This window comes from Abramis brama (assembly GCF_963993115.1).
Source record: "Abramis brama genome assembly, chromosome: 22".
NCBI classification, from domain to species: Eukaryota; Metazoa; Chordata; class Actinopteri; order Cypriniformes; family Leuciscidae; genus Abramis; species Abramis brama.
Window position 1 is genome coordinate 29,180,549 of NC_139984.1, and position 12,211 is coordinate 29,192,759.

Consider the following 12,211-nt stretch of genomic DNA (forward strand, 5'->3'; position numbering starts at 1 on the left):
AGTCTTGTTTTCTGAAAAATTTAAGTAACTTTTCAAGTAAATGTGTCCCGATTTAAAAATTTGAAAACAAGAAAAAAATATGCTGAGGAAGAAAATCATTTTTTGCAACGTGAGAATACAGTGCACGAGTATTATGAACTACTTTTCTGGGAAAGTTCTGGAAAGCGACGCAAGTAAACGATGACGATTTCACTTCTGGGTGAACTATCGCTTTCCCTGGTTAGGAAGAGACTGATCACTACAGCACAGAAACACATCTGTTCTCTGACTCCTGTGCTGCTACTCTAATAGAGTGAACTCTGTGGGAGGAGCTACTCAAGGCCCCGCCCTCTCCACATTTGGCTCCGCCTCCTACAGCTTGGCTTTGCCTGGCTGCAACTGCAGGGTTTGAAGCTTCATGGCCATTCCCATGTTTCCAGTGATCTTCAGTTTGCCCTGAAAGAACGCCTGCATGAACGAGAGGACATGAAACCGTGATTAGCGTTAACCTCCTGAGACACAGCAATTCATTTGTGGTCCTGTAGAGGACCTTTTTTTTTGTATTAGACCTACTTAGACCCAAGTATTTTTCTTACATACAAAAGTTTTGTCTCTTAAAAACAACATCCAGGGCTTTTTCTTTTTCTTTTTAGAGATACAAAATGGGAGGTTGTTTATAGAAAAACAGTCAAATTAACAGTTAACAATGAAAATAACATGGATCTGTTGATATTCAAATTGCTTCTTGTAAAACCATCTCAGAAAAATGTTAGCAAGCTTTCAAAGCAGAATGTGATTTTCTTTTACAATAAAGGCTTTTTGGTTTTCAATTGCATTTAAAAAAAATATGCAAACACATGCAAGAAACAAGACAAGTTACTATTCACCCTTCAAAATAAATCATACAAACATTACAATAATGTCATCACTATCTGTTAGAGTTTGAATGCTGAACATTCTATCAATGGAATTCTGCGGGAAACTTTCAAATTTAAATGAAAAACTGAAGAAGAAAAAGGCTGAGACTTGAATATGAGAATAATGGCACTTTTCATTGTTTAGTTTCCATTGTGTATAGTTGTTGACCTATATTTCCCAAAAAGTAAAGGAAACATTTTTTTTTCTCATACAATAACCTATAGGTAGCAGGTTCACGAATGCAGTGATTTAAAAATACTACAATATTTAAAAATCACAAATATATATTAAAAAATATATAATTATTGAGCATTTAAAATGTGTTTCCTGCTAAAAAAAAAGAAAAAAAAAGTGAACTTGGATACTGAACCCGTTGAGCATCGGCAGGTTAAATGGTCTCACTTGAGCTTGTTGATTTGTATTGGGTCAAAAATGTCTTTCGCTCCACCTGTGGCTTTTCCACGAAGGGTGAAGAGCTTTGATTAGAGGAAGCGTGGAAACTTGGAGGCATGGAAAGAAACTCATTCTGATCCAGATGGGAGGCCGCACAATATCTCTCTCAACATAGGCCATTAGTATTAGAAAAGGAAAGCGAGTGTGGAGAAATTGTTCATGGAAAACAGTTGGCGGGTTTCAGACAATGCACAAATGGAGGGTGGGAGGCTACACAAACTATGCTTTTAAACACTCAAAATTGATGTCCCTGAAAGGAGAGGCCTTGAAAACAAAATATCTCCACATTTCTTTCATTCAATTGTGAATTGCAGTTTGAAAAAAAAAATATATATATATATATATAACAACAGCACACGTGTAGCTAAAAGACAATACTGCTTTGAATTCACCGGCACATGCACTTACGCAGACCTACGCAAGACAGAGTCAAAGAAAGAAAAACATCGGGGTTATGTGGGATGAGTCTCTGTGGTAAATCCAAACGGGAAAACTGAGACCGAGTTCAGCCAAAATCATAATTATAACCATACAAATCAATTGGAAATGCCAGAGATCTGCCTTTGCAGCCATTCTAGGCTTCCCACTCTTTTCAAAACATTATTTTCCAGGATATTTTATGCAACGTATGCTTAAAAGTTAGTATATAATGACATTCGCAAGCATTATTTGACATGTACCAGCATTCAATAATGCGGGGTCAGTCAGATTACAGAAACAGTAATATTATTACCATTTAAAATTGCTGTTTTCTATGTGAATATAGTGTAAAATGTCATTTATTCCTGTGATCAAAGCTGAATTTTCAGCATCATTACTCCAGTCTTCAGTGTCACATGATCCTTCAGAAATCATTCTAATATGATGATTTGATGCTCAAGAAACATTATCATCAATGTAGAAAAACAGTTGTGCTGCTTCATATTTTTGTGGAAACTGTGATAAATAAATAAAAATCAGGATTCTTTGATGAATAGAAAGTTAAAAAGAGAAGAAATTATTTGAAACTGATTTTTTGTAACATTATAAATGGCTTTACTGTTGCCTTTGATCAATTTAATGCATCCTTACAGAATAGAGGTATTCATTTATTTTAACAAACCAAACTTTGACCCCAAACTTTTGAATGGTAGTGTAACAGGATGTTCAAATTAATGAAAAACTGAATTGCGTCTTGTTTTCAGTAAAAATATCGAAAGAAACATTTGTAATACAAGACAAATTTACTAGATTAGCAAAACTGCAATACATATGAAGAATAGTTTTCATAGAATATATATTGAATTCTTGTTCAATACTCAAAAGATTTGACAGAGTGTAAGGAATGCTTTGGTTTAATTTCTTGGTTAATATGTTGAAACAAATACTGTATTGTCTGTCTTTTAGTAACTCTCTGATTGAAAAGCATCAATAAAAAGTTAAAGTGATACTCAAAAGATTTTTGCTTTCCTCAAATAAATTTAGCATGTTTTGTAGATGTTAATGTATTTTTAATGGGGTTTTTATTTGAAACAGACAGACAGGCAGAGGGTTGTTTTAGTGATTTGTCTGTCTGCTTCATCACTACTTACGGTCTGTGGATTCATCTTTCCAGTCATGAGGTCCAGCAGGTCGGAGTCGGACATGGCAATAGTGCAGTCTGCTTTCTTTTCTGAGAAACACAAGAGAAGAACATTGAAGATCACAATATACTTAAAATGAGATCGAAGAACAAACTGGAGTGAAGTTATTTCAAAATCAGGCCAAAAAGAAGTTCATTTTGGAAGTTTGAAGCTGCTTTCAGGGAAAGTTGGCTCCGGCTGGTAAAGTCCAAGTCAAGTCACCTTCATTTATGTAGCATTTTTAACAATATGAATTGTTTCAAAGCAGCTTAACAGTGATAATAGGACATTACAGTAACAGAGATTGTTTTGGCTTTACAGCAGCTAAACTTAGTTTTGATTGATGTAAAATATCATTTTGTAATAAATGGGTGTGGCTCTGAGGCTCCGCCTTCTTTGACGTGGAAACCTACTCTGATTTATTTCTTCTGTTCAGTCCGTCGAGGTCTGATGATGTCCACGAGTAAAAACATAGCCGTAATTCTGAATGAAAGCGACTCGCACCGTTTTTTTGAAGTTCAATACTGTAAAGCTGCTTGATTTTAACCAATCTACTGTATAAAATGCTATATAAATGAACCTGACGTGATTTGACAGGAGTGTCGAAGTGCAGAGCTGGTGCAAAAATATCCACATCACTATGATCAGATGCTTTCTTAACTGCTGTGTTCTCACCGCTGCTGTGCGTTTATTGTGTTATTGAGAGGAAAACGCACAGCACATTTTTACATTAGGGCTGTGACATTAGTCACATTATGATTTATTTTATTAAGGCTATAATGAACAGGCTGCGATGTCAAGATTGCAAGATTGCAATGCTGGAATGTGTGTGTGTGTGTGTGTGTGTGTGTGTGTGTGGCGCGATTGAACAGTGGAGACATAAAAACATACTCCGTCATTTTGTTAATTCAAACTGCAAATTGTTAACTTATATTTGTGTACACTCGCAATAAAACACAACATTGTGCTTTTGTAAAATAAATTACAATTACATTATCATTAGGGAGTCCCGGCCCTAATTTACATATTCGCTCCCGACAGCATTGGGATGTTTGCTAACAGTATAACTATTTCTAACATCTTTTTACCCCAGTGAAGTACAAAAAAAAGAACTTCGCTATGAGTATATTGGGGCATTTATAGGGGTGAAAAACACAGCTCAGTCTTTAGCTCTTGATACACAACGCATCAGAATCCGGCATGTGTGAGCTGGTTTGATCCTGGTCATTAGACCGAACACACACTCTCACTTGCTTTCATTTCCTCTCATCCTTCACACCAATCTCATGGCCGTGGACAGACACACACACCTGTGAATATAGGGTATGCATTGACGTCAGCCCGATGCTCAGTATGCTCAGCCGAACTGAGTGTCAAAACATCCTGCAACATGACAGGATTTAATAGGATACTGCAAGTAAAAAAGAAGATTATCTTCTTAAATTAAAGGCAGTTGAACTTGACAGGGATCCTTAATACTCACTAAATAACCAGCAGTCCATATGGCCAGTAATCGGGTTTCCCTGACATTTATATGTGTGATTTTGACGCCGAGGAATAATACATAAAGAAAAGCCTGTGAACGCTTAATCTGCTAGACCTGTGCTTCTCCACCATTGCACATTTTGGGTGTCTCCCTCATCAGACACACACACACACACACACACACACACAATTCAAGTCCTGCAGTCTGTACTAATGAGCTGATGAGATGAATACGGTGTGTTAAATGAGGGAGACATTCAACATGTGCAGTGATGTGGAGACGCCAGGGCAGGTTTGAGAAGCACTGTGCTAGACAACACTATAAATACAAAACAGGTAGATATAAATCTGGATGATCACTTATATCATTGTTATATATCGTCATATCTCCCCATATCCACCAGCCCTAAAACTTGTTAAAGCATTAAAGGGTTAGTTCACCCAAAAATAAAAATTCTGTCAGTAATTCCTCTCCCTCATGTTGTTCCAACCCCGTAAGACCCAAGAATACCATTAAGATATTTTTGATTAAATCTGAGAGCTGTCTGACTCCTTCATAGGCTTCTATGTAATTTAATTCTGCCGGACCAGAAAAGTTAGTAAAGACATCGTTAAAATAGTCCAAGTGACTACAGTGGCTCAACCTTAAGTTTATCAAGCGACGAGAATACCTTTTGTGCGCAAAAACAAACAAAAATAACGACTTTATTCAACTCTTGATTTTCTTCTGTGTGGGTCTGAGTGAGTTCACGAGAGACACGACTCATGCACGAGAACTGAGGAGATGACGCAGATCGGTCTCGATGTCGTGTCTAAAATGTTTCTAAAGTGTGCATTTCCTGGATGTCCGAATCGTGAGAAACCAACGAGAAAACGTAAAAGTGCTTTACCAATGCTGCAAAATGAATGGCTTACCTTTCACACTTTCCCATCAAATGCTTGCGAGCGTCATCTCCTCAGTTCTCGCGCATGCGTCGTGTCTCTCGTGAACTCACTCAGACCCACACAGAAGAAAATCAAGAGTTGAATAAAGTCGTTATTTTTGGGGGGTTTTGCGCACAAAATTATTCTCATCACTTGATAAACTTAAAGCAACACTAAGGAACTTTTCCTCGTCGGTCCCCCTACAGGTTGGAAGCGGAAATTTCCATTACCGCTGTCGTAAATAATTTCGCCGCCCGCAGATACTGTCGCACACACACTCGCTGTTTATCCAGCACCGGCTTTGGAATGAACGATGTCCACTGACAAGGTAGAGAATGTTGCATGATTTCATGAAAGTATGATGTATTGCGACATCAGAAACGAAGGAAAACTAAATAATGACTATTTTAACACTTGACGTAAAGCAAGTCAAATTTGTAGTTTTAAATTTGTAGCGTACAGAAACGCGACCCGGTTTGGCAAACTTGCATAGTGTGGTTACAGCAGATACAGGGCTGCAAAGCGAATCCAGAAGTGCCTTGCACTCTGTTACGACTTGATGAACCACTGATATGATTTTGGAAACATTATTTTAAGGTAAAAAAATGTTCCTTAGTGTTGCTTTAAAGGTGAACTAAGTAACTTTTTTACCTTAACTGAACAGCTTCGGAGTCACTGGAATGGTTATATTACTTATTTCGGGTTTGAATGGTGGTCGTTTCGCATCCCCCTGGTGCCCGTGAGCGGAAAATCAGCACTTGCAACTTTGAGCCGGTGGGCCGCCGCGTCAGGAAGTATCGCGTGATATCAGGTCTCGCGATGTAACGAATTGCTTAACGGCCAAAAGAAATCTGCTAAAATGCTGTCATTATTGCGCTCCCTCACGCTGTTCGAACCCGAATGAAGAAGACGTTTTAAAGAATGTCCCATCTGCTTTGATGTCGTTAATCTACTAGCCTCTGGTGTCTGAGAATCGCCAACGAGTTTTTACAACAATGTTGTCAAATATCTATTCCGAAGCTGTAGGGGGAGCTCTAGAAAGAAACCTGCGAGCAAAAAGCGAGAATACAGCGAAGAAATCCCGAAATTACTGAGCCCTGCTTTAAGGTTGAGCCACTGTAGTGACTTGGACTTTAACGATGTCTTTACTAACTTTTCTGGGATGGCAGATATCGATTACCTATGAAGGAGTGATCCAGCTCTCAGATTTCACCAAAAGTATCTTAATTTGTGTTCCGAAGATGAACGGAAGTCTTACGGGGTTGGAACAACATGAGAGTGAATAATAAACATGAGTAATTACTGACAGAATTAAATTTTTTGGGTGAACTAACCCTTTAAGGCATTATAGCATTTGAACTGAACGCCAATGTTGCCACTCAGTGGGAGTAAACCGCAGTGACTCCGCATACTGTGATGTCATTTTCAAATATCAAATAAATTTATGAAATAATTAATAATTTATTAAAATTACATTGTGTGTTTTTGTGTTCAATTAAGTTTTTAATTTTAAAGGTGCATCGTGTAATATGTAGGAGGATCTGTTGACAGAAATGCACTTAATATACATAACTATGTTTTCAGTGGTGTATAAAGACCTTACATTATGAATCGTTATGTTTTTATTACCTTAGAATGAGCCATTTCTGTCTACATACACCACGGGTCTCTTACATTGAAATGCGCCGACATGTTTCTAGAGGAGCCTTAATGGACAAACGCGTTTCGTCACTATGTTGTTTTTCTTTGTACAAAGAAGCTAGCTAAAGTCAGCGAATAAAACACTGACACAATGATGAACAAGTAACAATAATATTCACAATAACATCGTTTTACTGAATAATTAAGTAAACCTTATTTCTTACTTTATCTTTGTAAATAAACCTCATTGCTTAACTGGCGACTCTCTGCTGTCTCAGACGACGACATCACTTCCTGTCGGCCACCGTAACTTCTGTTGGGTGCAATTTGCAACCTCACCACTAGATGCCACTAAAAATTACACACTGCACCTTTAAGTTTTAGTTATTATTTTTAATTGGGTTTTGGTGTGTGTGTTCTGATAATCACGGTTTTCAGAAAGACACATGAAAAACATCTACTGGGGAAAATATCAAACCTCTCCTTCAACCTACAGCTATTTTCATGTAAAATAACTCCACTTGATCCAGGTGCGTCCAGCCCGAGACACTGACGGACTAGGAAAGGTCAGCTGTTCGCAGATGTTCGTAGCATCTGTATCCTCACCCAGAGTGAATAACAGAGAAACACACTCACCGGCATCATTGTGAACAGAGCCTTTTCCATTCTTAACATCAACGATCCAGATGGCTTCCTTTCCGTCCGGCCCCTCCTTCACCTTGAAGGCAAACACACCTCCAATCTTCTTCACAAACTGCTCTCCGTCCTACACACACACACACACACCAGACAGCCCGTCAGTTGCACACCCACCATAAACTGTGTGAACCGCAGCTAAACTTAAATGATGAAGAGATAACTTTTCCCTCAAACAGAAATGAAAGTGTAAGTTTTATTTTAAGCTTCTTACGTTATATGGGATGCGTTATATTTATATGCGATAGTCACATGATCGCAGGACGTGAGATGTCAAGTATGGAGATCGTAGTTGATCCGTATGGACCAGGAACCACGGTTCGAAACGCACGTTTCTCGGATTTTATTGCAAAGTTTAACCCTCAGCAAAAATTCATCATTTGCACGTGTTTTAGGTCCTGTCAGTTTAAATATTCAAGCGATTTGAAACCATTCACATGTAATTGTGCTTGATGTACAGTACACATACATGCAAAATCATGTCAATACGCATTGAGACGGGAATATCGACGTAAACACAGTAGCATATGGCTTACGTGAATGCAAACAATTGAGAAAGAAAACAGATGCGTATCATTATATTGGATCCGTGCATTCGGTCTTAAAGTGACAGCAGCATAATATACCCACTGCTGTCTGTTATTAATGATAATCATACCACAAAATACAAAGAGAAAATCACTTTTGTAGCTTTAACAAAGATTTATCATATTTAATTTATTCAGTGAAGACTATGCAGTGTTACGTTACATTTGATAATTCAATTTCTGAACCCGAATACTGAAAAACAAAGCACTGTTTACTTAATTTGTATCTTTGTTCTATTGTATTTATCTAGGCTTGTAATTTGTTTATTATTTTCTATGCAGATTCACTCCCCTACAAAATCACCCTAATCATTCTATAATAATTAATTCTTTTCAAACAGAGTTTAGTGAAATTGTTTTTATATGTCAGTATATGTTTTATATGTATATCGCAATGTCAGTTTTTTCCAAAATCGTGCAGCTCTTAAAGGGATACTTCACCGATTAGCATTAAGCTTTGTATCAGTAGAAACCCGGTAGTATTTTCGAATGCCCGTGCTTCCCTCCCTCGTGTCCCCCTGAGACGAGAGATTTCTGTATTGTGTGTCTGGAAAAAAACCTCAGATGATGCAAAAATCATCATTTAGCGTCATGATCATCGGAGGCTTGTTTGTCCAGAGGCGAGAGACTCCAGCCAGTAGGAGGAGCTCGTTCCGCATGTGTTCAACCCGCCCATAGGAGGATCTCACGATAAAACACCGTCTTTTCAGTTTCGAGTCGACTAGTAGCCTAGTTGTATCATTTATTCCGATACGTGGCTTGGGAGTATCCTCGTAGGGCAGCGAAGCAAGTGCATTCTGGGAGTCGTTGTCTTTCATCCACATTTTCTGGCTTTTCTCAGTCTAGAGGGCACCAACTTCTAAAATAATTTCACATTTCTACTACATAAATGACCCAATTTAAATACACATTCATCTTTCCAGCGGTGAAATATCCCTTTAACTAAAGTGTTACCCATTATATTTAGAATATAACACAAAAAGATCATCAAAAAGGGGAAGCAGGATCGAGAAAAATAAAATAGGTTGAAATACTTGATTTTAAACTTAAAAAGAGGTTATGAAAAGCTACCACACACTTGCTTTGCATATAAACAACATTTCCATCCTATTTTTTACACTTGCTTGCTTTTTACACACACCACAAGAGTCATAAATAGCTGAAAAACAACAACGAAATGTGGCGCTCCTCGTAACATAGACCGCCTCACTCAGCCTTCCAACCGGAGACATTTAATTTACTCATGAAATTACACACTGCATTGAAGAGAGTAATGGAGCAAAACTGATCGGAAAATGCAGCGGTTTTACTTCTGTTGTGTAACAGGCCGTTATTTGAGTAAACTTTTTTTTTGGAAGAAGCTGAAACGTGGCTGATAATAAGAGATTATCAGTGTCTCGCCTCTCAAGAGCGTGAGAGTGTCACGGATCAACAATAACCCCATTAGCGCCCATTAGACAAGTTACTTCGTATAAATACCTAGGTTTATTTATTGATTACACACCGCAAAAAATGCTTTTCTTACTCAGTATTTTTGTCTTGTTTCCAGTGCAAATATCTAAATGTTCTTAAATTAAGATGCATTTACTAAAGTAATAAAATTACATAAGATATGTCTTGTTTCCTGGGGGGAAAAAAAGCCAAAATTAAGTGAGTTTTTGCTTAAAACAAGCAAAATGATCTGCCAATGGGGTAAGAAAAATAATCTTGTTTCCATTTGAATTAAGATTATTTTTCTTACCCCATTGGCAGATCATTTTGCTTGTTTTAAGCAAAAACTCACTTAATTTTTATTTGATTTGCCCCCAGAAATTTCCTCTTGATTTAAGAATTTCTTTGATTTTTGGACTGGAAACTGAACAAATATACCAAGTGAATAAAAAAATATATATCTTTTTGAAAACTTTGGCTTGGACATTCTACAAAAATCTCCTTTTGTCTGATTTCGAAACAATGCATGGAGAATAACTATTCCTGTAAAGTAGCTAAACCCAGCTGACGAGGCTGAGCGGGTAAAGGCCTCGATTTGAGGTATAAAGCAGGTCTTGAAACAGCAGTTTGTGGAGGGGATGGACTCATATGTTGCAGATTGATCAAAGTATGTGTTGCACATGAAATGGCATGAATCATCTAGATAAAAACCAAGGGATTTGGGTTTAATGAAATGACGATCCTTTCAGCACCCAATAACTTTGTAGTCTGAATAAAAAGCTTTGGCATCAGGCAGCGGGGGAAAAGCAGGCCTGACAGCGGATCACTGCTGACATGATTAAAGCTGGGTAATAACTCCAATTCAGATCCATCTTGATGTAGCCTCGGGCAGAGATGCCGAGGTGTAACGAGGCTTTACCTCGACAGCCAACCGATTCAGATGAATTAACCCAAGCAGGCTTTCCCGTACCTCAAGCAACTTTTTATTGATCTCCTGGAAGACAGCGTGAGCTTTGAAGCCTTCTAGACCTGAGGATGCACTGGTTAACAGCGCCTGGATCTGTGGAGAGCTGGGAATGAAAGAGATACATGAAACACACACTCAACATATGGCTCAAGGAACAATTCAAAGAGTTCTTCTGTGTGATCCACAGAAAAAGGAAAGCTGGACAGACATGGAACTAACATGAGGATAATTAAATGATAGAGATGCACGATATATCGGCCACCATATCGGTATCGGCCGATATATGTTCATTTTTAATGTCGTCTTTATCGGCACAATAAGAAAACTTGTCCGATATATTAAAACCGATAAATGATGGATTATTTCCTTCAGCTGAGACACTTCAACATGATGCTTTTGAATTGCTTGAAATATGATTGGAATCACTTCAAAAAAGGAAGATACAGTAAAGTGCAACATGTGCAGCGCAGATCTGTCATATATGCTACATAAAATTATAATGAGAACATCATAACTGTGTGCTTGGGACGTATTAATGGTGAGACTTTTGTTTTTGTAATCAGGCTCTCAAAAGCGATATTTTTTTGGGGGGGGATTTTTCAGCCAATATATCAGTTATAGGCTTTCAGATATAAATAATTATCGGTATCGCACAAAATTTTCATATCGGTGCATCCCTAGTAAGTGATATTTGGGTGAACTATCCCTTTAAGAAGTAACATGGCTTACAAGCATCCTAATCTCTTCACTTTCCTCCCTCTCTCTCTCTCTCTCTCTCTCTCTCTCCTCATCCTGTCATAAACATATTAAAACTTCATATATTCAATCTGAAAAAAGAATAATGGGGCTGTATTACGTTCAGTACAAATATTTAAGCACAGCAAGATAAAAACAAGCTACACACTTTTTTTTTTTATCAAGAACATTTCAAGAACAATTGCATGGGTGAAACACACACACAAAAAAATCTATTTTAAATGAAAATAATGTAAATGAACACATTATATACATAATACCTTTGCACAATTACAGTGCATTTTGTATTTTAAGTGCTTGAATATGTCTCATTCCTGGGAATTTAAACAAATTTGAGCTCTAATAAACCAAGAATCCTTTTCAATCATTGGATCAATCCACTGTCATCATATAAAACCAACTGAATGTTTCATATTAGCGAATCAAATCCAGAAATCATGTAATAAATGGCTCACACACACACACACAGAGAGAGAGAAGTAAATGACCTCCATAAGATGCTGTCACACTCTCTCAGCTCTGCAGAAACATCATCAAACACACACTGCGATTATAAGCACACTGTAAACACAGGTTAGATCATCATCATCCTCACCTTGACACCTGTGGGACACGCATTGTTGGTGAATATGAACAGCAGACAGACAGGTGATCAGAAGGCCGCTGACAATCCAACAATCGGCGATACATTTGTATTTCTGAACGCTACTTCCGTGTTCTGTGGCCACGAGCCAGACCTGAATAATCAAACACTGATTATTCAGGTCTGGCAT

General features: G+C 37.8%; 1 protein-coding gene across 1 annotated transcript; it reads right to left on the minus strand.

Annotated features, from left to right (window-relative positions):
- On the minus strand, positions 1 to 12,158 carry scp2b (sterol carrier protein 2b). The gene is made up of 5 exons (XM_084098294.1): positions 12,034 to 12,158; positions 10,686 to 10,785; positions 7,638 to 7,767; positions 2,922 to 3,001; positions 1 to 447 (listed from the first exon to the last, which is right to left on the minus strand). Exons 1-5 carry the CDS (start codon positions 12,126 to 12,128, stop codon positions 352 to 354), a joined length of 501 nt encoding a protein of 166 aa, XP_083954420.1. The 5' UTR covers positions 12,129 to 12,158; the 3' UTR covers positions 1 to 351.
- Positions 12,159 to 12,211: the final 53 nt, after the last annotated feature.